General features: G+C 52.0%; 12 protein-coding genes across 12 annotated transcripts; 4 read left to right on the top strand and 8 right to left on the bottom strand.

Annotated features, from left to right (window-relative positions):
• Window positions 1-270: 270 nt before the first annotated feature.
• Window positions 271-2285, bottom strand: P174DRAFT_444350 (glycoside hydrolase family 13 protein). Its single transcript, XM_024828065.1, has one exon. The coding sequence runs from the start codon at window positions 2077-2079 to the stop codon at window positions 319-321; it is 1761 nt and encodes a 586-aa protein (XP_024679171.1). The 5' UTR covers window positions 2080-2285; the 3' UTR covers window positions 271-318.
• Window positions 2286-2803: 518 nt separating this feature from the next.
• Window positions 2804-5057, top strand: P174DRAFT_444349 (MFS maltose permease MalP). The gene has a single exon (XM_024828064.1). It carries the CDS (start codon window positions 3299-3301, stop codon window positions 4943-4945), a length of 1647 nt encoding a protein of 548 aa, XP_024679170.1. The 5' UTR covers window positions 2804-3298; the 3' UTR covers window positions 4946-5057.
• Window positions 5058-6347: 1290 nt separating this feature from the next.
• Window positions 6348-7307, bottom strand: P174DRAFT_453520 (pectate lyase; the record flags this gene model as incomplete). The annotated part of the gene is made up of 2 exons (XM_024829165.1): window positions 6811-7307; window positions 6348-6751 (listed from the first exon to the last, which is right to left on the bottom strand). Exons 1-2 carry the CDS (start codon window positions 7130-7132, stop codon window positions 6348-6350), a joined length of 726 nt encoding a protein of 241 aa, XP_024679169.1. The 5' UTR covers window positions 7133-7307.
• A 1045-nt stretch (window positions 7308-8352) lies between these two features.
• Window positions 8353-9910, bottom strand: P174DRAFT_506236 (putative exo-polygalacturonase; the record flags this gene model as incomplete). Its single annotated transcript, XM_024831298.1, has 4 exons — window positions 9562-9910; window positions 9260-9516; window positions 9135-9217; window positions 8353-9101 (listed from the first exon to the last, which is right to left on the bottom strand). The coding sequence occupies exons 1-4, from the start codon at window positions 9826-9828 to the stop codon at window positions 8353-8355; spliced, it is 1356 nt and encodes a 451-aa protein (XP_024679168.1). The 5' UTR covers window positions 9829-9910.
• A 261-nt stretch (window positions 9911-10171) lies between these two features.
• P174DRAFT_444347 (NADH:flavin oxidoreductase/NADH oxidase) lies at window positions 10172-11474 on the bottom strand. Its single transcript, XM_024828063.1, has one exon. The coding sequence runs from the start codon at window positions 11278-11280 to the stop codon at window positions 10222-10224; it is 1059 nt and encodes a 352-aa protein (XP_024679167.1). The 5' UTR covers window positions 11281-11474; the 3' UTR covers window positions 10172-10221.
• A 722-nt stretch (window positions 11475-12196) lies between these two features.
• Window positions 12197-13459, bottom strand: P174DRAFT_444346 (putative BNR/Asp-box repeat protein). Its single transcript, XM_024828062.1, has one exon. It carries the CDS (start codon window positions 13413-13415, stop codon window positions 12321-12323), a length of 1095 nt encoding a protein of 364 aa, XP_024679166.1. The 5' UTR covers window positions 13416-13459; the 3' UTR covers window positions 12197-12320.
• A 712-nt stretch (window positions 13460-14171) lies between these two features.
• P174DRAFT_376639 (F-box protein) lies at window positions 14172-15509 on the top strand (the record flags this gene model as incomplete). Its single annotated transcript, XM_024822705.1, has 1 exon — window positions 14172-15509. One exon carries the CDS (start codon window positions 14172-14174, stop codon window positions 15507-15509), a length of 1338 nt encoding a protein of 445 aa, XP_024679165.1.
• A 183-nt stretch (window positions 15510-15692) lies between these two features.
• P174DRAFT_514621 (uncharacterized protein) lies at window positions 15693-16758 on the top strand (the record flags this gene model as incomplete). The annotated part of the gene is made up of 2 exons (XM_024832097.1): window positions 15693-16060; window positions 16093-16758. Exons 1-2 carry the CDS (start codon window positions 15959-15961, stop codon window positions 16756-16758), a joined length of 768 nt encoding a protein of 255 aa, XP_024679164.1. The 5' UTR covers window positions 15693-15958.
• Window positions 16759-16929: 171 nt separating this feature from the next.
• P174DRAFT_444343 (putative cell wall organization protein/glutathione transferase (Gto3)) lies at window positions 16930-18265 on the bottom strand. The gene is made up of 3 exons (XM_024828061.1): window positions 18121-18265; window positions 17331-18074; window positions 16930-17281 (listed from the first exon to the last, which is right to left on the bottom strand). The coding sequence occupies exons 1-3, from the start codon at window positions 18215-18217 to the stop codon at window positions 17160-17162; spliced, it is 963 nt and encodes a 320-aa protein (XP_024679163.1). The 5' UTR covers window positions 18218-18265; the 3' UTR covers window positions 16930-17159.
• Window positions 18266-18453: 188 nt separating this feature from the next.
• Window positions 18454-19329, bottom strand: P174DRAFT_506232 (uncharacterized protein; the record flags this gene model as incomplete). Its single annotated transcript, XM_024831297.1, has 2 exons — window positions 18454-19261; window positions 19316-19329. 2 exons carry the CDS (start codon window positions 19327-19329, stop codon window positions 18730-18732), a joined length of 546 nt encoding a protein of 181 aa, XP_024679162.1. The 3' UTR covers window positions 18454-18729.
• Window positions 19330-20401: 1072 nt separating this feature from the next.
• On the top strand, window positions 20402-21261 carry P174DRAFT_444341 (2-deoxyribose-5-phosphate aldolase). The gene has a single exon (XM_024828060.1). The coding sequence runs from the start codon at window positions 20422-20424 to the stop codon at window positions 21163-21165; it is 744 nt and encodes a 247-aa protein (XP_024679161.1). The 5' UTR covers window positions 20402-20421; the 3' UTR covers window positions 21166-21261.
• Window positions 21262-21286: 25 nt separating this feature from the next.
• On the bottom strand, window positions 21287-23665 carry P174DRAFT_514616 (transcription factor domain-containing protein). The gene is made up of 3 exons (XM_024832096.1): window positions 23608-23665; window positions 21577-23554; window positions 21287-21526 (listed from the first exon to the last, which is right to left on the bottom strand). Exons 2-3 carry the CDS (start codon window positions 23510-23512, stop codon window positions 21351-21353), a joined length of 2112 nt encoding a protein of 703 aa, XP_024679160.1. The 5' UTR covers window positions 23513-23554; window positions 23608-23665; the 3' UTR covers window positions 21287-21350.
• Between the last annotated feature and the right edge of the window lie 663 nt (window positions 23666-24328).

Here is a 24328-nt window from a genome sequence, read left to right as displayed (position 1 = left end):
TGCGACTAGACAAACAGACAAGCCTAATCATAGAGTTGTCTCAGTTTCTCATGCTCATCATCAGTTATCCAAGTCCAGCGTCCACACATAAGAAGACCAAGACGCCCAGTGGAGCCTCCGTCGAGTTTCACGGTGAAAAGTGCCGAAAATAACGGCCATTAAATATTATTAATAATAACCACCAACCCCACATGCTGGGGAACTGAGGCTATACTACTTTGGGTATATGCCTAGGCTATTAATTTGCAGAGAAATGAATTATTTTTTAGTCTCAATTATATGTAATTAACGCCAGTACTAATTAGGATAGGTGTCCGCTCAATTAGGTATAGCCTCAACTGCATATATCCTGCCCTCATATGGCTGCAACTCCCCCTCCTCGCTTACAGTCTTGCCAATGTTGCTAATCATCAGCCTTAAATTCCGGTTCTGGAGCTCCATGGGCTTCCAGAATGGTTTCAGCTCTTCGGAAAAGTTCAACACGACCAGCATACACTGCTCTTTGGAAGTCTTGAGATAACTGAAGATTTTCTGGTTGCCCTCGTCCAAGAGCTCGAAGATCCCAAACACGAAGAAATCAGCGTACTCTTTCCGCAGCTGAATCATCCGCTTCCAGAATGACAGAACGGAAGACGGGTCGTCTTGCTGCACCTGCACGTTGACCTCCTTGTGGTTGTCATGGGGACGCATCCATGGCTTCTTTGAGGACGGATGAGAGAACCCCGCATTGGCTGCTGCGCTCCACTGCATCGGAAGTCGAGCGTGGTCTCGAGCCAGGTGTTGTAGAGCCTTCATGGCCGTCTTCATCTGTACGGGGTCGTTATTCGTCATCTCGCGCACCATGTGATAGTACTTGGTGCTATCGATGTCCTTGTACTCCTCGATAGGCCATTCTTCAGGGGCGTTGGCCATGCCGATTTCCTGCCCTTGATAGATGAACTGTGTGCCAGACAGTGTGCACTGGAACATGGCAAGCATCTTTGCAGACGTTTCGCGGAGTTCAGGCGTCCTGTCCGAGCCAAAGCGAGAGACAGAGCGGCCTTGGTCGTGGTTCTCAATGAATACCGTGGTCCAGCCGTCGGTTCCCTTGAGGATGTCCTGCGTCCGCTTGATCGCTGCCTTGAGGTCGGGCAAGGTCCACCCGCGCGGTGTGGTCAGGAACTTGTACTCTTTGCCCAAGCCGAGGTCGACGACATCAAACGAGAAGACCATGTTGAGCTGCTTCTCGGCGGCCGATACATACCGCAGCACTCCCTCCAGGGTATGCGTCTCTGGCAGCTCGCCGACGGTCATGGCGTCATACTTGGCCAGCACTTCGTTCATCTCGCTCAGATACTCGTGAATGCGCGGTCCGTTGCAGAACAATGAGAAGGCCACCTGGGTGTCGGACTTGGGGTTGACGATGGGGGCATCGGGGTATGACGGATCCTTGCTGTACATGTTCACTGTATCGACCCTGAACCCATCCACGCCTTTTTTGAGCCAGAATTCCATGGCTGAGGCGTAGATGGCCTGTCGTACTTTAGGATTCTCCCAGTTGAGATCAGGCTGTTCGACAAGGAATAAATGCAGATAGTACTCCTGTGTGGTCTGGTCCCATTCCCAAGCACTGCCTCCGAACACACTGCGCCAATTATTTGGGGGTTTCCGATCGCGATTGGCATCGTACTTGGCCGGTCTCCAGATATACCAGTCTCGCTTGGGACTGTCTTTCGAGGATCGGGATTCTTTAAACCATTTGTGCTCATGTGATGTATGGTTGACCACCAAATCTAGGATGATGCGTAGTCCACGGCGGTGACAAGCATCAATCAAGGCCTCCATGTCCTCAACTGTTCCATAAGGAGGATACACCTTCTTGTAGTCGGAGACATCATAGCCCATATCATGTTGCGGACTGTCGTACATGGGACAGAGCCAGACGACGTCTACCCCTAGGCTAGCGATATAGTCGAGTTGCGATATGATACCGGGAATATCACCGATGCCGTCATTGTTCGAGTCTTTGAAGCTGGCCGGATAGACCTGGTAGATGATGGCATTCTTCCACCATTTCTCACCCCGGGGGGCGGGCGACATGGTTACGACTCTGGACAAGGATTATGAACTTGGATGAATGACCAATACTGGAGTCACTATCTAAGATGAGGAGGTGCGGCGGCTGGTCGGAGAATATGCATAACATTGAGATGTCGCGGAATATATAACCATGAAGTGATGGTGATCGAGCCATCTTGATCGACAATCTTGCCAGTTGTCAACCCATCCCAACCAGTCTGAATGATTCCAAGTCGGACCGAGTGGATATCCCCATTTGCTTTCGTGTCAGCAAACATGTCGCCTTATCGTTCTATCCACCCCGCGAGTCAGCACACAGGGCAGGAAGCATTCCTCATGATCGGCCGAGCACCGCATGATTTGAGACGTGTAACTCCATTCCCCACTTCTGCTCCCACTGAGCGGTTTTGATTGGTGCAGCTGTAATATATGCCGAGCGGTTGATTTGTCCAAGGCGAGTGGGCAGAGCGCCCCCACACGCTCTCATTGGATACGGGGACTACCCCTCACATAAGTAGCGCAAAGGCTAAGTATACTTTAAACCACTATGGGTTAGAGGGTGCATTAGCGCCAAAATGCGAAACCAGAGTCGGGCCGACATTCTACCAATAACACGCTCATTTCCCGTCTCCCGACCAATTTTCGTCCCGGTGTGAAAATTTGGCTGCGATTCGAGGCCATAAACGGGGGCGAATTTCAGGGGAACTCAAGAGTAAAAGACTTGTCTAAACTGCCGCTTGGGTCTCCTCAGTCCTCCGACTCGTCAGTCGTCTTATGCTCAGACTCGTCTTGTGGCCAATAGTCGCTGGTCAGAGAGACAACTCATTCCGGATCGATAAATCTGGGGATATCGAGGGTCCGCGACAATCCGGGGAAGCCGACCAGAAGTTACTATCTACCCCACATCTCATCATCCCATTGCCATCGTCCCTTCCAGCTTGCTGCAAGTCTGCCACACTGCTTAAACAGTCAACTAAGCTCGGGAACTTGTGTCAAGAGCCAATGACCGCCATCGGACCGGAATGGTCTGACTTTTAAGGCTTGCGAACGGGCCCAGCTTCTAGAAGAATTACTCTAAACTTTGCCCCCCCGTGGACTCTGCAATACGAACCAAGGCGCTCGTCCTATATAAAAGCCGCGCATTCCTGCGGCCACGTGCCCTTCCCTTCTTTTCCGTCGACCGGCCTGGCCTTGCCTGGCAATTCCAACACCGATATCAGTTATTGGCTCATCACAAACCATGGAGATCGAGAAGTCAGCCAGGATCGAACATGTGGAGGAGGAAACTGGCTCACGCAGGTCCCATCCCCAGCCTGCGAGCCACCAGGACCTCGTTGCCAGCAGTGAGGCACAGGCGGCCCTCGACAAGGAACACAGCATGACACTGTGGCAGGCACTGAAGATCTACCCCAAGGCCGTGGGTTGGTCTATTCTTCTGTCGTGCGCCATCATCATGGAGGGCTACGATGTTGTCTTGATCGGTTCTTTCTTCGCTTACCCCCAGTTCAACCAGAAGTACGGCCATATCATGTCGGACGGAAACTACGGTCTCGATGCCAAGTGGCAAGCGGCCTTGACCAACTCGATGAGCTGCGGCCAGATTATCGGCCTGTTCATCAACGGCATCGTCTCAGAACGCTTCGGGTACCGGCGGACCCTCATGGCTTGCCTGGCCGCGACTGTCGGGTTTGTTTTTATTTTATTCTTCGCGCCAAACATACAGACCCTCGTTGCCGGCGAACTGCTCATGGGTATCCCCCTCGGCGTGTACCAGACCCTCACCGTCACCTATGCATCGGAAGTATGCCCTGTCGCTATTCGCGGCTACCTCACCACCTACGTGAACCTGTGCTGGGTCCTAGGCCAACTGATTGCCTCCGGTGTCCTGAAGGGGCTAGAGGGGCGCACGGACGAGTGGGCCTACCGCATCCCCTTCGCCATTCAATGGGTGTGGCCCGTCCCCATTTTCATCGGCGTCTTCCTCGCCCCAGAGAGTCCCTGGTGGCTCATCCGCAAGGACCGCCGAGACGACGCCGTCAAAGCGCTTAACCGGCTGGCCATCGCCGGACACCCTGACTTCAATGCCGAGGAGACCGCATCGATGATCGTCTACACCAACGCGCTGGAGAAACAGGTCGAGACAGGCACATCCTACGTGGACTGCTTCCGCGGATGCGACCTGCGCCGCACCGAGATCTCGTGTCTCGTCTGGGCCGCGCAGAGCCTCTGCGGCGGTGGGCTCATGGGCTACTCGACCTTCTTCTACCGGCGTGCTGGCCTCGCCGTCTCCCAATCCTTCACCATGTCGCTCGTCCAGTACGCCATCGGCGTGGTGGGTACTTTTCTCTCCTGGGTGTTGATGACCTACTTCGGTCGTCGCCCGTTATATGTCGGCGGACTGGCTCTGCTCGCCATCGTTCTCTTTGTCATCGGCTTCATCTCCATCCCTCACTCCACCTCCGCCCTCTCCTGGGCCACCGGGTCCATGCTCCTCGTCTACACCTTCATCTACGATTCAACCATTGGCCCCGTCTGCTTCTCTCTCGTCTCTGAAATCCCCTCCACCAGACTCCGCACCAAGACCGTGGTGCTCGCTCGAAACCTGTACAACGTGATCAATCTCGTCTCGGGAATCATCATCCCGTACATGCTCAACGTGGACGCATGGAACTGGAGAGGCAAGTCGGGGTTCTTCTGGGGCTCGCTCTGCACCTGCTGTTTGATCTGGGCGTTCTTCCGCATCCCCGAGCCCAAGGGTCGGTCCTATGCCGAGTTGGATATCCTGTTTGAGCGCAGGGTCCGCACCAGGAAGTTTGCCACTGCTGAGACGGGCTTGGTGGAGGGAAGAAGCGATCACAAGGTTGATCCGCTTGCTGTTAGCGTTTGATTACGAACGGTTGATTTGTGTATATGATCATGGCTTCAGAAATATGGATGGACATATTGTCTATTGTGTGAATAGTGTATGTAATCTACTCAATCCACAATCCACAATCCACAATCCACAATCCACAATCCACAATCCACAATCCACAATCCACAATCCACATTTCCTCATATTTTTCACTTCGCGATCTGCGCTCCGGAAGTATACCGGGAATTAAGTAGTGAATTTCGGCGAGCGAGTAAGCTCCATCAAACGGGCCAACTTGATCTGGGCCGGATGGTGGTAGGGTATCTGCTCTACAAGCTGGATTACGACTTCGCCGACGCTCCAGACTTCTGTTGACAAGGGCTCTTTCTTCGGTAACAGCGAGAGAATCAAGTGGATGGCGGAGTCAAGGGACGTCTTTGAGTCTGGTTGAAGATGGTCGTTTAGGATTTGGAATACCTTGTCTTGACTGTAATCCGTGATCCCTCCCGACAATATCTGTCTCCGAACTCGTGGCCATCGATTTGCTTTCTGCGGAAGCGGGAGCACCGGTGTCAATACTCTCCGTTGGCTGGTGCTCAGTTCCCCAACCTTGGAGCTTGAGCTCGAGTTTTGACATATCGAATCTGGCGATAAGAGTATCTCGTCAAATGTGGTTGAAGAATAGCGAGTGTGGTGATAGCGCGAAACCACCGTCTGAAATAGCCGCTTTGGACTGCCTGATCGATGTGACACTAGCCGCCGAGGCTGAGCTCAAGATCCTACGATTTCGGCTGATTGAATGAATCGAGTGCAGTAAACCGTGGCCAGCTAATTGGCGCTCGAGTCAGCCTTGTCGATAAATCTAAGGTCAAGTCGACAACGATTTTCAACGATATCGTGAGACAGACTCGCCGGAAGAACAACAAGAGAACGAACCCGAAGATACAATGACCAGGAAAAGCTTTTTTTCGGAAAGGAAGCTTCTACGAGTATCCGACCATGGAATACCCGTACAACACGCCGAACAGTAAGGGGTCAGGCTTACAAGATTGTCACTGGCAAACGAAACGATGCGGATCCTTCGTTATTTACTCGAACCATCACTCATCGACACAAAAATGTGCAGGGCGTCATCTATCATTCAGAGGGTAGGCAAAAGGACTTTGTAAGAGCGCAGCAAATCTACAATTCCCGGACGTATGGGCCGCCTGTTTGACTGTTTGAACCTGGTGTATGCGATGTATCCATACTTCCTCATAATTTGTTCTTGTAACTTTTCAAATGCTATCCACCTTCTTCTACATCTTTCTTCACTGAAGACAGCTTCCAGTACAAATAGAATACTATTCAATCCAAGCTTTACTATACACAAGGGAGCGACATCAAGCCACTAAGGCTAGAAACAAGCGACACCACGACCAACACCTTCTAGCCTCTAGCAAGAGGAGAGAGGCTCTGTGTACTGGCAAGCATCACTAGGACCATCGCTGATCTCCTCGGGCTCATCGCCGGTATCGTTGCCCTCATACTCCACACAGATCTTCTTGACGTCGGTGGCGCAGGTGCTGCTGTCGATGGAGGCAGTGTCACCCAGGTTGCTGTTGATACCGACCAGGGTCTTGCCGGAGTTCGCGACGACGTTCTTGATAGTCACGGTGCGAGCATGCTGCTCGTCGCAGTTGCCGCAGGACCGGTAGAGCTTGCCAAAGTCGTAGACGGTGAAGCCGTCGATGTTAACCTGGCCGCCGGAGTTGTGCTGGATGACCTTGTCGTCGGCGCCTTGGGCACCGCCGCCGATGATGTTGTACGGGCCGCTGCCGCCCTTGAGGGAGAGGGCGTCTGTGTCGCGTTAGCGTGGTCTGGATTGAATTGCAAATGGTGTATGGACTATGGCTTACCCTCGCAGACGGCCTCCCACCAGACGTTTTCGATGGTGCAGGCTCCAAGGCAGTAGACGCCCTCGATCTGGTCGGAACCGATGATGGCGTTCTTCAGGGTACCGCCCTCCTGGATGAGGAAGACGGTATCGTCCTGGCCGCCCTCGCTCTGGCCGGAGCAGGAAACGCCACGGCCGTAGGTCTTGTAGCCACCGTCGTAGGTCTCGCCGGCGGCGACCTCGTAGGGCTCGTCAAAGGTCACGCTGCCTTGGGAGTCGGGGATGGGGAACTGGGCCAGGGCAGAGGTGGCCAGAAGGGAGAAGAGAAGGCTCTTTTGATACATGGTGATGTGTAAAAGGACAGGTAGAGTATAGTTCGCAGAACTGAGTGAAGAAAATCGATGCTACCAGAGCAGATGGAATGAGACTTGGTTGATGATGGGAATCGCAGTCCGCTGGCCAGGCGCTGCTTTATATCTTTTTCCTACGACTCTCAAAGTGTCTCCATCTCCAGGAGGCCTACAAGCTCATCAGCGGACTGAACTTGCGTTCCCCCTGGCAGGTTTCACTCGAGGTGTTGCCACGCCTGGACTGGCGTGTTGAGGAATCAACGTGAAACTGGGCTCGTCGGTCACGTCTACAATCGATAGGAGAATTGGCGATCCATGACTCGCAAGCTGACATTTCTGGTCGAGTTTTCCCGAGTAGGAGACAGGTCCTTCGTACTCACCCACCGGTATTTTCATCTCCGGTAGTTGATCGGCACGCCAAGATATAATGAAGCACCGGCCCATTGCCGCCACGACTCCGTCCCTTCTTGGCAGCTGGATTCAGTTCGATCGACATGCTGACCGACCTTTGTCTGTGGGAGAATCGAGTCGGTGTGATTGATGGAGATTCTAAGTTCTCTTACGGACTAGACGGCATCATACCTGTTGTATGTCCTCTCCGTCGGCCGAATGCTTGATCACTTGATCCGGAGACCGTATGTCAATGCTGAGAGACTATATGGGGCTCCCTGTCAGACGAACGTAATGTGGCGCGATGGGAGGCCCTGACAGACCAAGCACCGGGGTACTGGCGGAATAATGAGTGGATAGAAGCCGAATCATGCCCAATCTGTACCGGGTTAAAATGATGTGTCTCCACCGATGTGTCAGTTTCAGCTTTAATTGCAGTACATCAAGGATTAATTGACTCGTGCTCAATTTAATATGGTTATACGAGTCATGCACATGGTAAGCGAGTCGGAACATGTCACTCGATCAAAGGATGGTATAGAGTGCATAGAAGTCCTGCGGTCCGTGGATAACTGATTGGAGGACAATATTAACAGCGTGGAGTCGATCAATATCTCCCCTCATATGCAGTTATTTGCCCAGACTGCGCGGCAAGTGGATAAAGCAGTGACTACGCAATCTTCTGCCGAGCCAAGGCGCCAGGAGACTATTCATCTTGTGGCTCACCAGCCTTCTTCAAAAGCCGAACTCGTACTTCAGAGTGATACACCGAGGGCCAAGCTTCCTTGGCCGTCAACTGACGCTATCTACGACACACAAGAAAGTTAACACCCTCCCGTAGCACTCGGTTTCTCACACGCCTTCCCCGTGCAATTAAACCCCCGAGTTCCCTGGACATTACCACACAGATACTCATCCGCCATCGTCCCATTCGACAGCTGCAAGTTCACATTCTGAATCTGGATATCCGTGCACGGCTTGACGGCACTACACTGGAAGCTGGCCACCACGTCCGTCGCGGACGACCCCGTGACATCCTCAATGCGCAAATCCCGGATCTGGAACTTGGACGAGGTGCAATTGCTCGGCGCCCTTGCAAAGGTCGTGCACTGAGAGATGGTAAAGGGGGCGCCGCGCAGATTGTAGGCATGGAGGTTCGAGGCGGATATATCTGAGGCATCTATTGTAACGGCGTTGGTCAGTAACAGGCCCGAACATTCAAGAAAAGGGGAAGGGGAAGGGTGATTACAGCCAAGGCCGCCGCCTCCACCATTAGGCGGGTAATTGACCTGCTCGCCCGTCCAGGTCTTGAAGTACAGGCTGTGCAGCGTGCCGTAATACGTGATGTTTTCCGCTCGGACGCGCTCAATGGTCTCGAAGACGTCCTTGTACTGGCCAATACTGCCTATGGCGATGCCAAGGCCCCGGTAGAAGACCGAGTTGGTGATGAGAATGTCGGTGGAGTTGGCCTTGGTGCTGATGCTGTCGTCGCCGTTGACGACCGTCCAGTTGTTAAAGGTGATGTGCGAACTGTAGATGGTGTCGGCTCCGTCGGTATTGTCTTTCCAGTTAGCTTAAACGTCATTTACTTCATGATGTTACTTACGAGCCGAATTGCCGTTGGTGGTAGTGCTGTTCACATAGACCGAGTCGAAGAGGATATGATTCGAGTGAATCACAGATAAGGTCCTGACTCTTAGCTATGACCACCTGAAGAGGATGGCTACTTACCACATCTGACTTTGCAGGAACCTTAGCCCCTGAAAGACCGAGTTCGATGCCCGCGCGACGGTCAGGGCGTGTGGCCTGCGAGGATAGTTCGACACACTCTTGACATAGTCATACCACACCTGTCCGTTGCCGTTCAATGTGCCGTATCCGTGGCCGTTGAACCGGATGTTCTTCCCTCCAATAACCCATGCGGTGGACTGGTTCTGATAGCCCACGTCCAATGAGTGTGAGAGCCAGTACGAGATGTTCGTTCCCCACTGCGTCTGTCAGTTGGCTACAGAAATGAAGGCAAGAGTTTATACCAAAAGTGTGCCATAAAGGTCAATGTCGCAATTGTGCAGTCCGCTTGTGTTCATCACACTGTTTACATGGTATGTGGTATTCTGAAAGACGATCCTGCCCCCTTTCCCACATGTATGGAAGGCTTCGAGGATAGCAGGGGTATCATCGATGGATTCAGAACCTTCTGCCTTGACAATACATGTTCGGCGATGAGACTGTCCGGTAGTGCCGTCTGCAATGGCCGCTAACGGCAGAAGGACCCAGGGCAGAATATTGGCAAGATACATCGTGATTAACTACAATGGGTTGACATGACCGATGAGCATGCAATGCATGACCCTCATCTGATATAACAGCTGCAGATCGCTCATTATTATCCCGAGTCCGAACCTTGTCTTACTGAGCGTCCTATTCACCGCGAATTTGCGGAGAGATCGACATCCTGCGGGGTCACGCCATCCCCCGCTTTTTATATTGATCTGATACGAACGACGGAGAAATTCGACCAGATTCTTGGTCGTGATGCATTGCAATTGGAATAGAATAGAACGAACAACGGAGAAACTGTAAGGCTCAGATGCCGAGGATACCTTTCTTTTCGCATACGGAGGAATCTAAGGAATAAGCATGCAAAGATCGATTGATCGTCTATAGGTATCATCTCTATCTATATCTATACTCTATACATCGAAAATAGATTCCTTGTACACCGAAGGATCAATGTAAGGAGTTCCCCCACGCCTGGTGAAGCCCCAGCGGATCTGGTTCGCCATGGAGATCTCCACGCCGAGATGCTGAGCAAACGTCCAGGCCAGGCCGGGGTCCTTCTGGAATCCACGACCAACAAGCGCAACATCGATATCCTGCTCCTCGAGGATCTGATTCGCCTGCTTGCCGTTGGTGATAGCGCCCACGGCGGCAACCAGCAACTTATCGCCGACGGCCTTCTTCACGGCGACGGCAAAGGGAACCTGGAAGGCAGGGCCGGACGTGATCTTCTGCTGGGCGAGAACACCACCGCTGCTGATATCAATCAGGTCAACGGCGCCCTGCTTGACCAGCTCCTGCGCGAACCGCACGGTATCCTCCGACTTCCAGCTCTGCTCCGGCAAGGTCTCCTCGCACCAATCCGAGGCCGAGATGCGCAGGAAAACGGGAACGTTAGGGCCCACGGCCTCACGAGTCAACTGCGCAATCTCGAGAGACAGCCGGATGCGGTTCTCGAACGACCCGCCGTACTGATCCGTGCGGTTGTTGGCAGCAGGCGATAGGAACGACGAAAGCAGGTATCCGTGCGCATTGTGAATCTCGACAAAGTCCGCACCGGCGGCGATGGCGCGCTTCGCGGCCGCCGCCCAGTCCTTCTTGAACTGCTCGATTTCGTCCAGCGTCATGGCCTTGGGCTTGGCGAAGGGCTCCGCAAAGGGGATATCGCTGGGGCCCCTGACGCGATCCGGCCATCCGCCGACCTTCTCCGTCGCGATGGCAGAGAACGAGATCCAGGGAGGAACGGTGGTGGCCTTCCGGCCGGCGTGGGCGAGCTGCACACCGATCTTCTGGCCCTGGCTGTGCACAAAGTCGATGACCCGGCGCATGGGGGCGATCTGGGAGTCCTTCCACAGACCGACATCCTGAGGGGTGATGCGGCCTTCGGGCTGGACGGCGGTCGCCTCGATCATCATCAGGCCGGGTCCGCGTTGCGCGATCCCACCCAGGTGGGCGATGTGGTAGTCGGTCATGTGGCCATCTTGGGCAGAGTATTGGCAGAGGGGTGCCAGCTGAAGGGAATTAGCTTTCGTCGATATGAACAAGGGCAAAAGGACTTACACCAAGGCGGTTCTGGAATGTGACGCCACGGATGGTCAAGGGCGTGAAGAGCTTGGGGATCTTCTGGCCATTGGTCTGGGGATTCGCTGCCGTACCAGCAGGAGGGTTCTGGGCCGGAGTGAAGTAGGGGATGCCCTCGGCAGCAGGAACGTCGATATCGGCGACAGTCATTTTGTTGTGGCAGTGATTGTGGATGGTATTGATGGTCGGTATGAAACAGTTATGTGCAGGGATCTCTATTTATATACATATTGAGGCAGGCACAGAAATCAATAGAACGTACGATTCCAAGGATAGCTCCACTTCTTCAGGCTTGATTTACAATCTTGCCGAATAGTGGAGACTTTCCTCAGGGAAACGGCGCTGGAAACAGAATGCCGAATGCCACAAGGTGAGGTATATCGCGGCGATCGCTCGGCGACGGGTAGCTGTCCTTGGGTAGATATGTGGCAACAACATCGATTGCCCAGGTACCTGACAGCAGAATTGCCTAGAAAGGCAAAATAAGCATCAAACCAGTGTATTCCTTTGCCTCTGCCGAAGAAAAATCGAAAATTGGACGTACCACAGTGGAGCACCCAATTGATGCCTTAATCAGCAGGCGGAGACTCGGAGGAAAATCAGTCCAAAAAAGTCTCCGAGGATGACTAACCGAAGGCTTGCCAGTTGGCCACAGAATCATTTGCCTCAGACACCATCCCAACAATACGTATTCTTCATGAAAGACGGCGATTTCTACGTCCAACTGCATAACAAATACTTCTGGCATAAGGTGATCTCGCGAATATGACATAAGTCTCGCATTGCTCTCTGCGCCATACATAGCAACACCCTGGTGACTTGACTCTCTTCGATAAGAAGTGCAGTATATATTCTAAGGTGGTCTTCCAAGTCTAATCCAACATCTTGTATTCAAGTCTATAGTCAAAGATGTATATGTATATATGCAAGATCACTGCAATGTAACAGTCTTGCCCTTTGGCCCTCCGCACTCATACACTGCCAGCAGTGTATGGTGATCGAGAGCCAAAACACCCGGCCAGTGACTCGTATGGGGGCAAATCACCGTCGGCCGGGTCCAAGAGATACGTCCGTCTTGCGGCGGCCCCGCAAAGACCATCTTGATGCACGCGTTCTTCGTCCATTGCACCTCCCGCTCATCCTCGTCCGTCATGAAAATCACCGCCAATGAGCCGTCTGCAAATGATGCAATCTGCGGCGCTCCCGCATTGTGGCCGCGAGGCGGTACATACACTTCATGCCGCCATCCCCAGGTCCGGCCGTCATCATACGAGAGCAATGCCTCAAGATTGAATGTGCCGTACCGCGTCGTCTCGAAGACCATCACCAGTGCCTCGCGCCCATTGTCGACGGTCGACGCGATTCCCGTCATGCCATCGCGGATCCGATCGTTGATACCCTCCAGACATTCAGGCTGTGACCACGACGACCCTTGATCGGACGACCGCACCAGCATTGTGCACTGATTATCGTGGGCGTATTCCTGCGAATAGAACAGCTGCACCTCCCCTTGACGGCCAAGCCGCATGAACGGCTCCCAGATCCCATTTGGAGGGGACTTTTCAACGGCCTGCGACGCGTACTGCCAGCTGCGACCGCCGTCTGTCGACCGGCACACGGTTATACGGAAGTGTGTAGGCCCGTGGGGACCGAGATCGTGGTTGCGAAAGGCCCCGAGCACGATAGAAGGTGCAACCTCCAGGAGGAACAGATTATCACAATCGCCCTGACCGCGTGTCACCTCGCCAAAGTCGCGGAATGTGCGACCGCCGTCGGTACTTTTCGCGACCATAAGGATGCGGCTTTGGCCAGCGAAGCGGGTGAAGGCGGAGAGGATGGAGCCATCGGACAGTTTGGCGAGACGGGGATATGTACCGTAGGGCTCAGAGGAGAGGAGGCGTTCATCATTATTGATCAATCGGTTTCCTGGAAGACGGGCGTCGTTCTGGGGCTTGAACGGGTGATGGCCGCGCTGGTCATCCAAACCGAATGTTTTGAGGATTTTCTGACCAAAATGTCCAGGCATACTGTGTAAAGTGGCTCACTGTTCCAAATTCTATGCTGTTAGTACAATGCAAATGCAACAAGAATACCCTGGAGATGCTCAGCTTCTTAAGTAGTACAAGTGTCAGGGAGCTAAACCTCAGGGAACCTTGACTGTTGTGGGGATGCCGGGATGCCTCAGGCTCATGACGTCAGATGACATGACGCGGGCGAATCATTGGTTGTCATGTGCACGGAATAACAATGTTCCTGCTAGCGGACACATAAATGTGGCTGCCTGAGGCCCACACTAGACTTGGCGTATTTCCACGGATTTGATTGGAGGAAAGCGTCAAGCTTATTGGGAATGCGGGGTAAGCTGATCATGAACAGCTGAGGAACTGAAGCTGACTGACAGTAACATAATGGCAGACCCTGAGAGCTGGATAGACACCTCCATAGTACTAAGCCAGCCTGGAATCCTCTAAAAGAGTCCCCTTTCCAGCAATTGATTTGGCGCTTTCGAGCTTCAATGAGAGAGGGCCAATGTGTCATGTGCCCGGATCTGGAATTCGTCGACCAACTTTAAATCTGGAGGCGAATCCAGTCTTGTCGTACAATGAGGGGGAGCTGCGTGTCCGTGCTTGGGTACGTCTTGTAGCTGACCTCATGACCCCCGTAGCATTATGTATTCCATTTGCGGGCTGGAAGATTTACATCTCGTAGAAGCGTAGGATGTTGTCTCTGTCGACACTGTAGTCATCTCTATAGAATCAAGTTGCAAGGGAAGGTAGATAGGATGTCGCTGCAGACATTGCTTGTACCCTCAGTACAGAGGATTATTCGTATCAGTCCTCCGCCTCATGTCCTTCCTGAGTCTTATACCACTGCTCGCAAAGATCACTTCGTTACTCTTCCAGACGAGCTCCTTTTATTGATATTTTCCGTTCTCGAAACAGAGCAGACTCCTCACGAGATCAAACTCGCACAATGGAGTCCTCTAACCAGAGTCTGCAGACGGTGGCGCGATATCGCGGAAACCCTCCTCTATCGGACGCTCTTGTTGAAAGACCGCAATCCTCGGATCGTTAAATGGTGGGCGACTGACAAACAGAGACTGTCAAAGCTGCTGTCGACGTTGCAAAAGAGACCTCATCTTCGCTATTATACCCGATGTTTGAATGTCATCGTCGACAATGATACATACTCCGACGATATCCTTCGCATCATGGATCTTCTGCCTTGCGTTCGGCGAGTAACCATGCAGTTGGACCTCGTTAAAAGTTCATACCTCCCTCTCCTACAAAGCATCGGAAGGATGAAGCTCGAAGAACTCGAGTTCGTCGGATACGGCGCAGCTCCTTCCTTGAACCTGCTGTTTACTATCATGAGCCAGATGACAACCTTGAGGAGACTCTCTACCTATCGTTGGGGCTGGTGTCGAGATAGCAGCATATATACAAGCTTTGCACACGATGACAGTGCTTCTATGACAACAGAAGAACTTTCCCAGCTTCTTCCACTTAACAAGCAAGGAACATCGGCACTGACAAGCCTGGATCTGCAAGATCCCAAGACATCGATTGAAGTAACGGAATGTCTCCTTCGATGGCCCGCTCGACTTCAAGAGATCAGTCTCTTGTCACTCTGCTACGGACCATACGAGAGTCACTACGACGCCCGTAGCATCCAGCGACTGCTTTCGATTCACAAGGACTGGCTGCAAAAGATCACCCTTGGCCCTATTCCGCCCCAAGGAGAAGACATTCCTGACTTTTCAGACTTTCCTCGGCTTAACGATTTACATGTAACTCTGTACGATTCTTCGTCCAATGAGCGTGAGATGCCGTATGTCATCTACAAGAAGATTGCAGCACCCAATCTCCGACGTCTCGAAATCGATCTCGGTAATGAACGTCAGCCGAATGACAAATGGGTCGCCGAGTTCCTTGCCCTTGTGCGACTTGGGCGGAAGAAATGTCCTGCACAGACATGTCTCCAATGGGTGGACGTCAAGTTCTGCCGATGGGGTGACTTGGCCTTGGGACTCGCCCGGAGGAACAGTATCAACTGCGAGAGTGTGCGATATCCCATCGACGCCCTGGACCACGTAGAATATCCTTCCCGGTACCTTTAATAAACCCGCAGAATTTCTACGCCAATGAAGGACTTGAACCTGGCAGATCGGATATTTACCGGATATTGCGCCCTATCAGCTGCACCTCAGACCACCAGACCAAGACTCCTCGCGGAGATGCCAAGCAGCAATATAATTTCGATGCAGGTCGCTTAGAAGTGGTCTTGTCTCGAGACGTTCTCCCGGAAATCGTGAAGTTTCAGACGAATTCCATGCCGATCTTTGCACGATATGTCTTGCCGATACTTCATACCGGGCAACATAAGATACCTCATTTGGCTCCATGCCCGCTCCCTGTAGATGTTGAATACTACACCCACACAACATCCCTCATAGACCAGTGTCGATCACTCTACCAGTCATGCATAAAAGGCGCGAGAAAAGATCCCTCATCAGATGCATGTTCACCAAGCTCACAATAGAGTTTGAAGAAGGCAATATCCTCGAACATGAAGGCTTTCACCACCCTTATGGCGTTGACCCTGACGACCTGCGTCGCGGGACATGGGTATCTCTATATCCCCAGTAGCCGCACTAGACTAGGAAACGAGGTATGCGAACACCCCCAAGGTCCCCAACCCAGCTAACAAGTCAGGCCGGCGTGGACTCCTGTCCCGAATGCGCCATCCTCGAACCCGTTTCGTCCTGGCCCAACCTCGACTCTGCCCCCGTCAGTCGCAGCGGCTCCTGCGGGTACAACGCCCGCGACAGCATCGACTACAACCAGCCGACCAGCAACTGGGGTACCAAACTGGTTGCCACCTACACCGCCGGCCAAGAGATCGAAGTGCAGTGGTGCGTCGACCACAACGGCGACCACGGCGGCATGTTCAGCTATCGCATCTGCCAGGACCAGAGCATCGTGGACAAACTGCTCGACGCGTCGTACCTGCCCACCGAGGCGGAGAAGCAAGCCGCGGAGGACTGCTTCGAAGCTGGCCTCTTGCCTTGCACGGATGTCAATGGACAGGAGTGTGGGTATAGTCCGGACTGTGTCGAAGGTCAGCCCTGCTGGCGCAATGATTGGTCTACCTGCAATGGGTTCCAGGCGTCCGAGAGGCCGAAGTGTCAGGGGGTGGATAATGCGCCGTTAAACTCGTGCTACACTTCTATTGCGGGTGGGTATACTGTCACGAAGAAGGTGAAGATTCCGGACTATGTGTCCAATCATACTTTGTTGTCGTTCAAATGGAATTCGTTCCAGACGGGGCAGATCTATCTCTCTTGTGCGGATATTTCTATTTCTTAGGTATCCCGCCCAGATGGATGAATAAACGCTGGAGTAGATATTTTGTACATTGTTATTTCCTTTCGCACCCGTTGAATACCTTACAGACGCGGATCTATCATGGTACTTCTCTGGGGTCCCAGGGGTGCCAATTTCGGACCTCAGAATCTGAAATGCAAGAATATCGCAAGCGGGGCGCTAAGGCCACTATAAAGCTGACCGTATGACGATGAGCTGGCTTGACAGGAGCTGCTCCTGCGCGAAAAGGACAAGGATACTCAGATGTAAGAGAGGCCACCTCAATAGTAACGAATCTCTCAGGATAACGACTTGGCTCATACAGAGTATTTAGTACAAAGAGTCTCAGTCTCGTCTCGTTCCATCTCTGCATTACTGGGCAAAAATAGGTGACAGACAGCAGCCTACACATAAATAGACCCAACTCTGACCAGACCCCAGTTGTGATCCACACCAGACTCGATATCAGGTATAGGTCCCATGGGAACGATACCCTTTGGATTGATGTCCGCTTGATTCTTTGGATCTGTTCGAGTCAGCTGATGAATAATAATGCACATCCTCAAAGTACCTACAGCTTTCCTTGATATGCTTGAAACTAGTCGATTCCCTGAATCCTTCCACGTTATAGTATAAATTCTTCAGCCAGTTGTTGATGGTCGGATAATTGTGCCGGATTGTTCCCAGGTTGCACTTGCAGTGCTGGACATAGATGGGATCGAACCGGATGATGGTCGTGTACGCCCTCAGATCGACCTCGCTGATGTGTTTACCCAAGATGAACGGCCCACCATTGTCATGGATGAGTCGCTCGAGCCGGTTGAGCGCTCGAAAGACGGCTGGGACCGCCTTGTCGTAGTCCGCCTGAGTGGCCGCGCCTCCCGCCTTGTAGACGCCAGCGTTGAGATCTGGTTGCATCCAGGCGGTGATCTCATCAATTTGCGATCGCAGAGTGTCGGGGTATAGATGTACCCTTTTGTGAACTACCGGCAGAATGCTGTCAAATGCATTGGGTAGCCAGCGGAGCATCTCGGCCGAGTCGTTGCTCACGATTGTTTCCGTCTCCTTGTCCCAGAGCACAGGGACGGAGTACGGTCCTTTGTAGTCCTTATCGGCTTTGAGGTAGATCTCGCGCAGAAACTCGCTGCCATAGAGATCGTCGACCGTTGCGCCGGGATATTCATCGTTGGTCTTTGGGAATCGTAATCCTTCCCCTGTGATGTTGGGGTATGGCCTGACCACTGACAAGGAGATAATATCGGTCAGGACACAAACATGACGCACCAGATTGGGCCGGTGAGCAAAGGGGCAGAAGAGTCCTGTCGCGATGTTAGTCAAATTTCTTGATTGAAATGAGTGACAAACCAATGTAGAGATGGTAGCGTCCTGCGACGGGAGGGAAAGGTCCATCATTAGAGATAACCCCGTGCCAGCCATCATTGGTTCCTGGTTTATGGGCCATCTAACTGACTATCAGCTACTTAATACTCTTCTGGGTGTTGTTCTGACGGTTGAAAGTCCTGAAAAGCGAAATGGACAGATTGTCCAGCACTGAGGTAACACAACCACTGCTGACGTCAGGCGGAGGAGCAGAAGTTCCCCGCATGCATTTCATCATGCCGTTGGGTACAGTTGGAGATTGTCTATTTACTATTAATCCAAGGACTAGGATAGCTTCAATTTTATCAAAGGATTGATCTGGGCAGATTTTAGTGTCATCATTGCTCACGTAGTTCAGATTCTCGAATAACTGCGTAGCTGGTACCTCCAGCAACTGAGGATGAGTTTCTCGAACTTTTGAACAATACCGCTATGCAGACAAAGACGAAAGAAAGGAGAGTCGACATGAATCCAGCAGTTCACGAGTCCACTTCCGAACAGGACGAAAAACCCACAGACCTTCCTCAACCACCGAAAGACCGCTTGGCCCCGATCCTTCGTCCTGATCATCGTGTCCCGGCAGCTCACTGGGAATTAGTCGTCTTCGTCTTCGTCTTTGTCATTTTCATCGCTTTCGTCGCTTTCATTGCTCTCATCATTTGTATCGTTTGTTGCAACCAAAGCATCAAATGCCTCGCAATCGCCGCATACGCATTTCTTCGCCCAGGGGTTGACCCATTCGTCATCGTTCTTGGCGTCGACAGTGTCGCTGACCTCTTGGATCTCTCGTTCCGACAAGTTGCGAAACTCGGAGAGCAGTCTGGTGTTGGCAACCTGATATATGTTCCACAGATCCATCATGACCTCAAAGTCGACTTTCTTTCCCCGACCCCGAGGGCCCGTGTAGGCACTGAGATAGCATCCCTCGCGACCGCCGTCCAGCACGGATGCCCTGAACCTGTCTAGTTCGGCGAGTGTGTTGTACGGGCTATGCCAGTCGTCAGCCATTTTAAGACGATCGTCCATCACCTTGATCCAGTAGCCCCAGTCTTCGCTCCAGCCATATTCGATGGTATTGTGCTCGTCGGCTCGATCATCCGAGGTGGACCACCACTCTTCCTTCCATCTTCCGATCATCAGAGACGACTCATAACTTGTAGACGGGTGACGGTAAACTTACTTCTTTGAAGTCATGATGAACCTTGTGCGTTTGCAGTGGAGGCTTCTTATCAAGGCTGTGATGGAGTAGCTGCGGATGATGGAAGAGAAAGAAGCAAAGGGGAAGATGAGGGGGAATTTATATTCGGGCATAATCTCATGCATTCACTCATAGCATGAAGAATTTGCACATAATAGAAGATTCCGGGCTCTTGTATAGAGTGAACGCGGGTCTGTCCATAGTGACCAGCCAGTAGAACGCCACAGTCTCCTTGTTAGTCTCTCAAGAAGCGGAGACTCACACAGTGCAGTGTGAATACAAGGTTAAAGAAAAGAGATCATCTCCCAACTGCCTTCGGAGAGATCGTAGAACCTCTTGAGAGAAAGACATAGACAGAAAATATGCCATGTTTGGACGCCTCCTCGAGCTAGGAGATGGGCAGCTTTCTCCAAAATGCCTCTTCAAATGTCCGAGAAGAGAGATAATACGACACTCCGTCAAAGTTTGATGTTCCAGTGAATCTTCCCGGAACCGGTTCCAGTTTGAGACATTGTGGGCACTGTATAGGGACTCGTTCCGCAAATCCTATATGGCTGCAATAGACGGGGTGAAGATTCGTACGGATGATAGTCACCATGACACCCTATCGAGCAATGTTATAGCTATCGAGACTTCACTTCCAGTTTTTGAGAGCTCGGATTGGAGATACCAAGCCCGTCACATGAGAACTGCATCATATTGTCTTGTTCTCAGGTGTCCGACTCGTCGATGTTTTCAATGGAAGATCTTCCGGCATGTGTTTGTTCTTTGAGGGATGAGGATCATAAAGGTGAGTAGAAGCAACTGCCGGGATGAATTCCTGTTTATGGTTACTGTCCCACTCTCGGATCGGAAGTGGCGCTCATTGGCTAACCGCACTGTGTCGCTCTCGCCCAAAGGAGTAGATGCACCCACCGGAACATGGGGCCTCCATGTATATAACGACCTGCCGCAAGGACGACACATCGCATATCAACTTTGTCGTAATCAGCCGGTCACTTACTTCCTACTTGTCTGAGATCTTCATCACCGTGCGATTCAAGATGGCATCAAACACTATTACCGTTTCTCTTCCTCAACTAGCGAAAATGATCGACCACTCTCTCCTCCATCCTACAATGACCGATACCGATATCCTCGCAGGGCTCAAGATTGCCCGAGATCACAAAGTGGCTACTGCCTGCGTTAAACCATACTCCATTCCTCTCGCCGTGAAAGAATTGGCCGGGACGGATGTCCTCGTCTGCCCCGTTATCGGCTTCCCGCACGGTAACAGTACCACCGAGATCAAAGTGGCCGAAGCAATCGCGGCCGTCAAAGAAGGGGGCGCTGAGATTGATATGGTTGTCAATGTTGGTAAAGTGCTCGGCGGCGATTGGGAATATGTGACCGAGGAGATTCGGCGGATCAACGACGCGGTCAAGGCTGAAGGCGCCCTGCTAAAGGTCATTTTCGAGAATGATTATCTGAACAACGACCACATTGCACGACTTTGTGAGATCTGCACAAGTCTGGACGTTGCGTTTGTGAAGACTTCGACGGGGTACGGATTCGTGAAGCAGGCGGACGGGTCGTATAACTACAAGGGCGCGACGGTGAGGCATCTCAGGCTGATGAGGGAGAAGGCTGGTGAGAAGGTGCAGATCAAGGCTGCTGGCGGTGTCAGGACGTTGGACGACTTGCTGCATGTCATGAGCCTGGGTGTTACTCGAATTGGTGCCACAGCTACCGTCGCTATTTTGGAGGAGGCGAGGAAACGCGGCATCGGGAATGAGCCTGTTGAAGTATCCTTCAAGCCGATGAAGGAGGCTGGGGAAACAGGTGGATACTAGGATAGTTTCGTGGTCCCATTGTAGCAGTTGATCCAGTGAAATAGCTCAAACTTTGAGCGCATTTCTTCAGCGCAATATGATATACCTACCGAATTCTTGGATAAATGCACCTGTATTTGTCCCCTAAATATCTAATCCAGTATCTTGATGTGCCAGGAGTAGAGCTTGATAAAACCCGAGGAGCATCAGACTGTCAGTGACATTGAGATACTTTCAATCATATCGTGGAAGGATATCCGGCCCCAAATCCATGTTTGTTCAAGCATTGAAGCTCCTTCATCATGTAGTGTCCGAGGGTGCCATGTATCAGTTACAAACGGGCCAGGATCAGCCCAAGCGCTGTTAACATATGTTGAGAGCACTGGACCCGTTCAGTTTGCGACATTACAAATCAAATACTGCTTGACTCACCTTGGTCGAAATCATAGAGCGCCTCCGACACAGAAGCGTCCTCCACATACTGAAGATGCGAGAAGTTGCCAACACTGTTACGTTCTGGCGTTGCTTCCCAGGTCTCTGTTTCTTGGGTGTCTCGAGAACCCGACATGGTTAATTGTCGGTCCGTCGGCATGACGGCCCCAGCAGCATCGTGAGGCAATGTCCTGGTACGCTGGCCGCTTGAAGATGGCTTTGGAAAAAGAGTACCTGTTTGGACGGCACTGACATCGCCATCTACGCTGCTGTGTTGTTCTGGCCCTCGTATAGGCTTCGAAACATCGAGCATCATGCTTAGCTCTTTGTCCAGTACGAGTTTTGTCAGCCGCTGAAGAATATCCAGGCTCTGCGTGGCTAGTAGGGATCGAGATTTTAATTTCGCTTGAATGGACATGAGTCGATGCAGCCCAACTTTGGCTTCTTGAGCCTGCGGTGTAAGGGGCTCAATACTGGCTAAAATCCCAAGAGCAACTCCTGCTGTGAAAGTATGGATGCTAACAAAGGCAGCGGCGTAGGTTTCGGAGACAAGCTCAAGAATCGGGCTGCTCGCGAGCTCCGACAAGCTCATACCTGCATCGTGGCAAGCTTGCATCGATCGTAGAAAAGGATTCTGGTGAATTGTATCAGGACGAGGCATATCGTCCAGCTCCTCGTCACCTTTAGTCACGAGCTTGTACGACAGAAGTGGCCTGTGAACTAGAATCATGGTGTTTTCATAAGCGAGCTTAATTGCTAAAGCCTGAAGGTGGTAGATATGACTGTCGAATCGAACACCCGATGCGCCGATGTCTCGATCAAATTCTTCCAGTGATGAATAGCTCACGCTGGTAGAAGCAACCGTCTCCCACCGTAGTTTGGGAGGGATTTCAGCTCGCCAGTCCCGAAGCCTTGCATCCAGATTCGCTACCCTCATAACGACTGCGCGTAACCTCGAGCCAGACTCATCAGAGGTCCTGTTGCTGTTCACTAAACCAGGCCCGATTCCATAGAGCTCGCTGAGGACCGCTTTTGTAAGGACTGACAACTTGGACATGTAATACTTGTAGGATAAAAGGGTTGTCTCGGATCTCAGTGGCTCATCAAAGGATATAGGTGATGGAGCATTCCGCAGCTTTGCCGACGGATTCAAGGGCTCAACATCACAGTCTGCGTCTCCGATGCTGTGGGGATAGCCGTAAGACATCGAACAGAACGTCTCTATCTCGTAGATCGCCCACCAACAACGTTTCCTCGTTTCATTCTGGTTGCGCTCAATAAGAGTTGATGGCATAGTGTTGACCTTGCGATGTAGGTTGAGCGACTGGGCAACCCGAAGGCCACAGCCGCAGACCGGCCATGCTAGCCGAGGAGCACCGTGGAAGAGATAGTATGTTCCTAATAGGACGCACGTCTGAACTACTTCCAGCGACCCAACCGAGATAATATCCAGCAAACTGGATTTGATGGCTTTAAGAATGCGTTGCTTGAGCGTCTCAGGTTCGGCCTCGTAGCGAGCTAAGAGACGTTGCCGATAGGGCCCAGCATAGTGCGCTCCAATAGCAATGACCATCAAAAAAGTGCTGAGAAATCCTAGATCGTTGCAAACTTCACTGGCGCCATCTAATTGTGTCCTATACAGGTATGGCCAGTTCTGACGAAAGTCATCCTGTTGAAAGATGAGCATAAACCAGTGGACTCGGTCGAAATAGGTATCGACGAGTAGCTCAGAAGCTTCATACTGCGGCAACAGTGACCTGAGCTCCGTCAGAGCTGGCGGCGATGAGTACGCCGGCGAGGACATGGGACGTAGTGTCCACCTTCTTGTCCCTGTACCGTAAAGTGGACGGCCACCTGGCTCAACGGCTTCCTTATGCCTGGTTTTGGGATTTTCACCGACAATGTCCTGCATGGCGCCTCCAGGAATGGCGTCCATTATCGGATCACGGGGAGTTGCGACATTGTGTAATTGAAATGCCTGTTTCTTTTTATCAGCAACCACAGTTGTTTGATACGAACGGGGTCTCTCACGCCATTAACTAAAGCCAGGGTCGAGCTTGAATCCCATATCGGATGGTTAGCCTTCTTAAGACGCTCATCCGTAGAAGACCCAGCATCTGTTAGTTCATTTGGAGCAGGATCTGTTCCTGTATGGCAAATCTGGGCTTGTTCTGAAGAGTTTCCACTCGCATCAGGAAGCGCTCTCCGCGCTCGTTTAGAAGGTCGTTGGATGGTAGAGTGCTGGCTGTGTCGGTAGACTCTCCAGCGGCTGGTCGTGGCTGGGAGACAATCAGCCCCGGCTCTGGAGCACAGTGTGCAAGGACGGTTGACATCACACTAGAGAATACGCCTTAGTCCATTTTTGACGACTGGGGGCGCATAATGACCTTCAATTTCTGGCGGCGACATCTTTGGCACGCGGTCGGCACCTTTCTTGGAGTTCTCGCGGAGACCATTGCGACTTCATTCTCCATTTTACCCACTCATCGGAATGAGAAGTGGATCAAGCGTGAGCTGTCATATTTCAGTTCTTTCTTGTGCAATAGGTTCTTTCTTGTGTAATAGAACCATGCCAGGCACTCGGGGAGGATGGACGGATGGAGAGAGCCAAGCTCCCTGTGTGGGATAAACGTCGATGTTCGCGGTTATCGAGTTTGGTGCCTGAGGTGTCAGTCGGTCTATGTCCCATCACCAGTTTCTAACGGTTCAATTTGCTGAAACTGGACCGACATGAATGGATGTAGAAAGTCGT

Source organism: Aspergillus novofumigatus (genome assembly GCF_002847465.1).
Source record: "Aspergillus novofumigatus IBT 16806 chromosome Unknown P174scaffold_7, whole genome shotgun sequence".
NCBI classification, from domain to species: Eukaryota; Fungi; Ascomycota; class Eurotiomycetes; order Eurotiales; family Aspergillaceae; genus Aspergillus; species Aspergillus novofumigatus.
The sequence above is the reverse complement of the archived record's forward strand: the minus strand, read 5'-3'. Positions and strand labels throughout refer to the sequence as shown.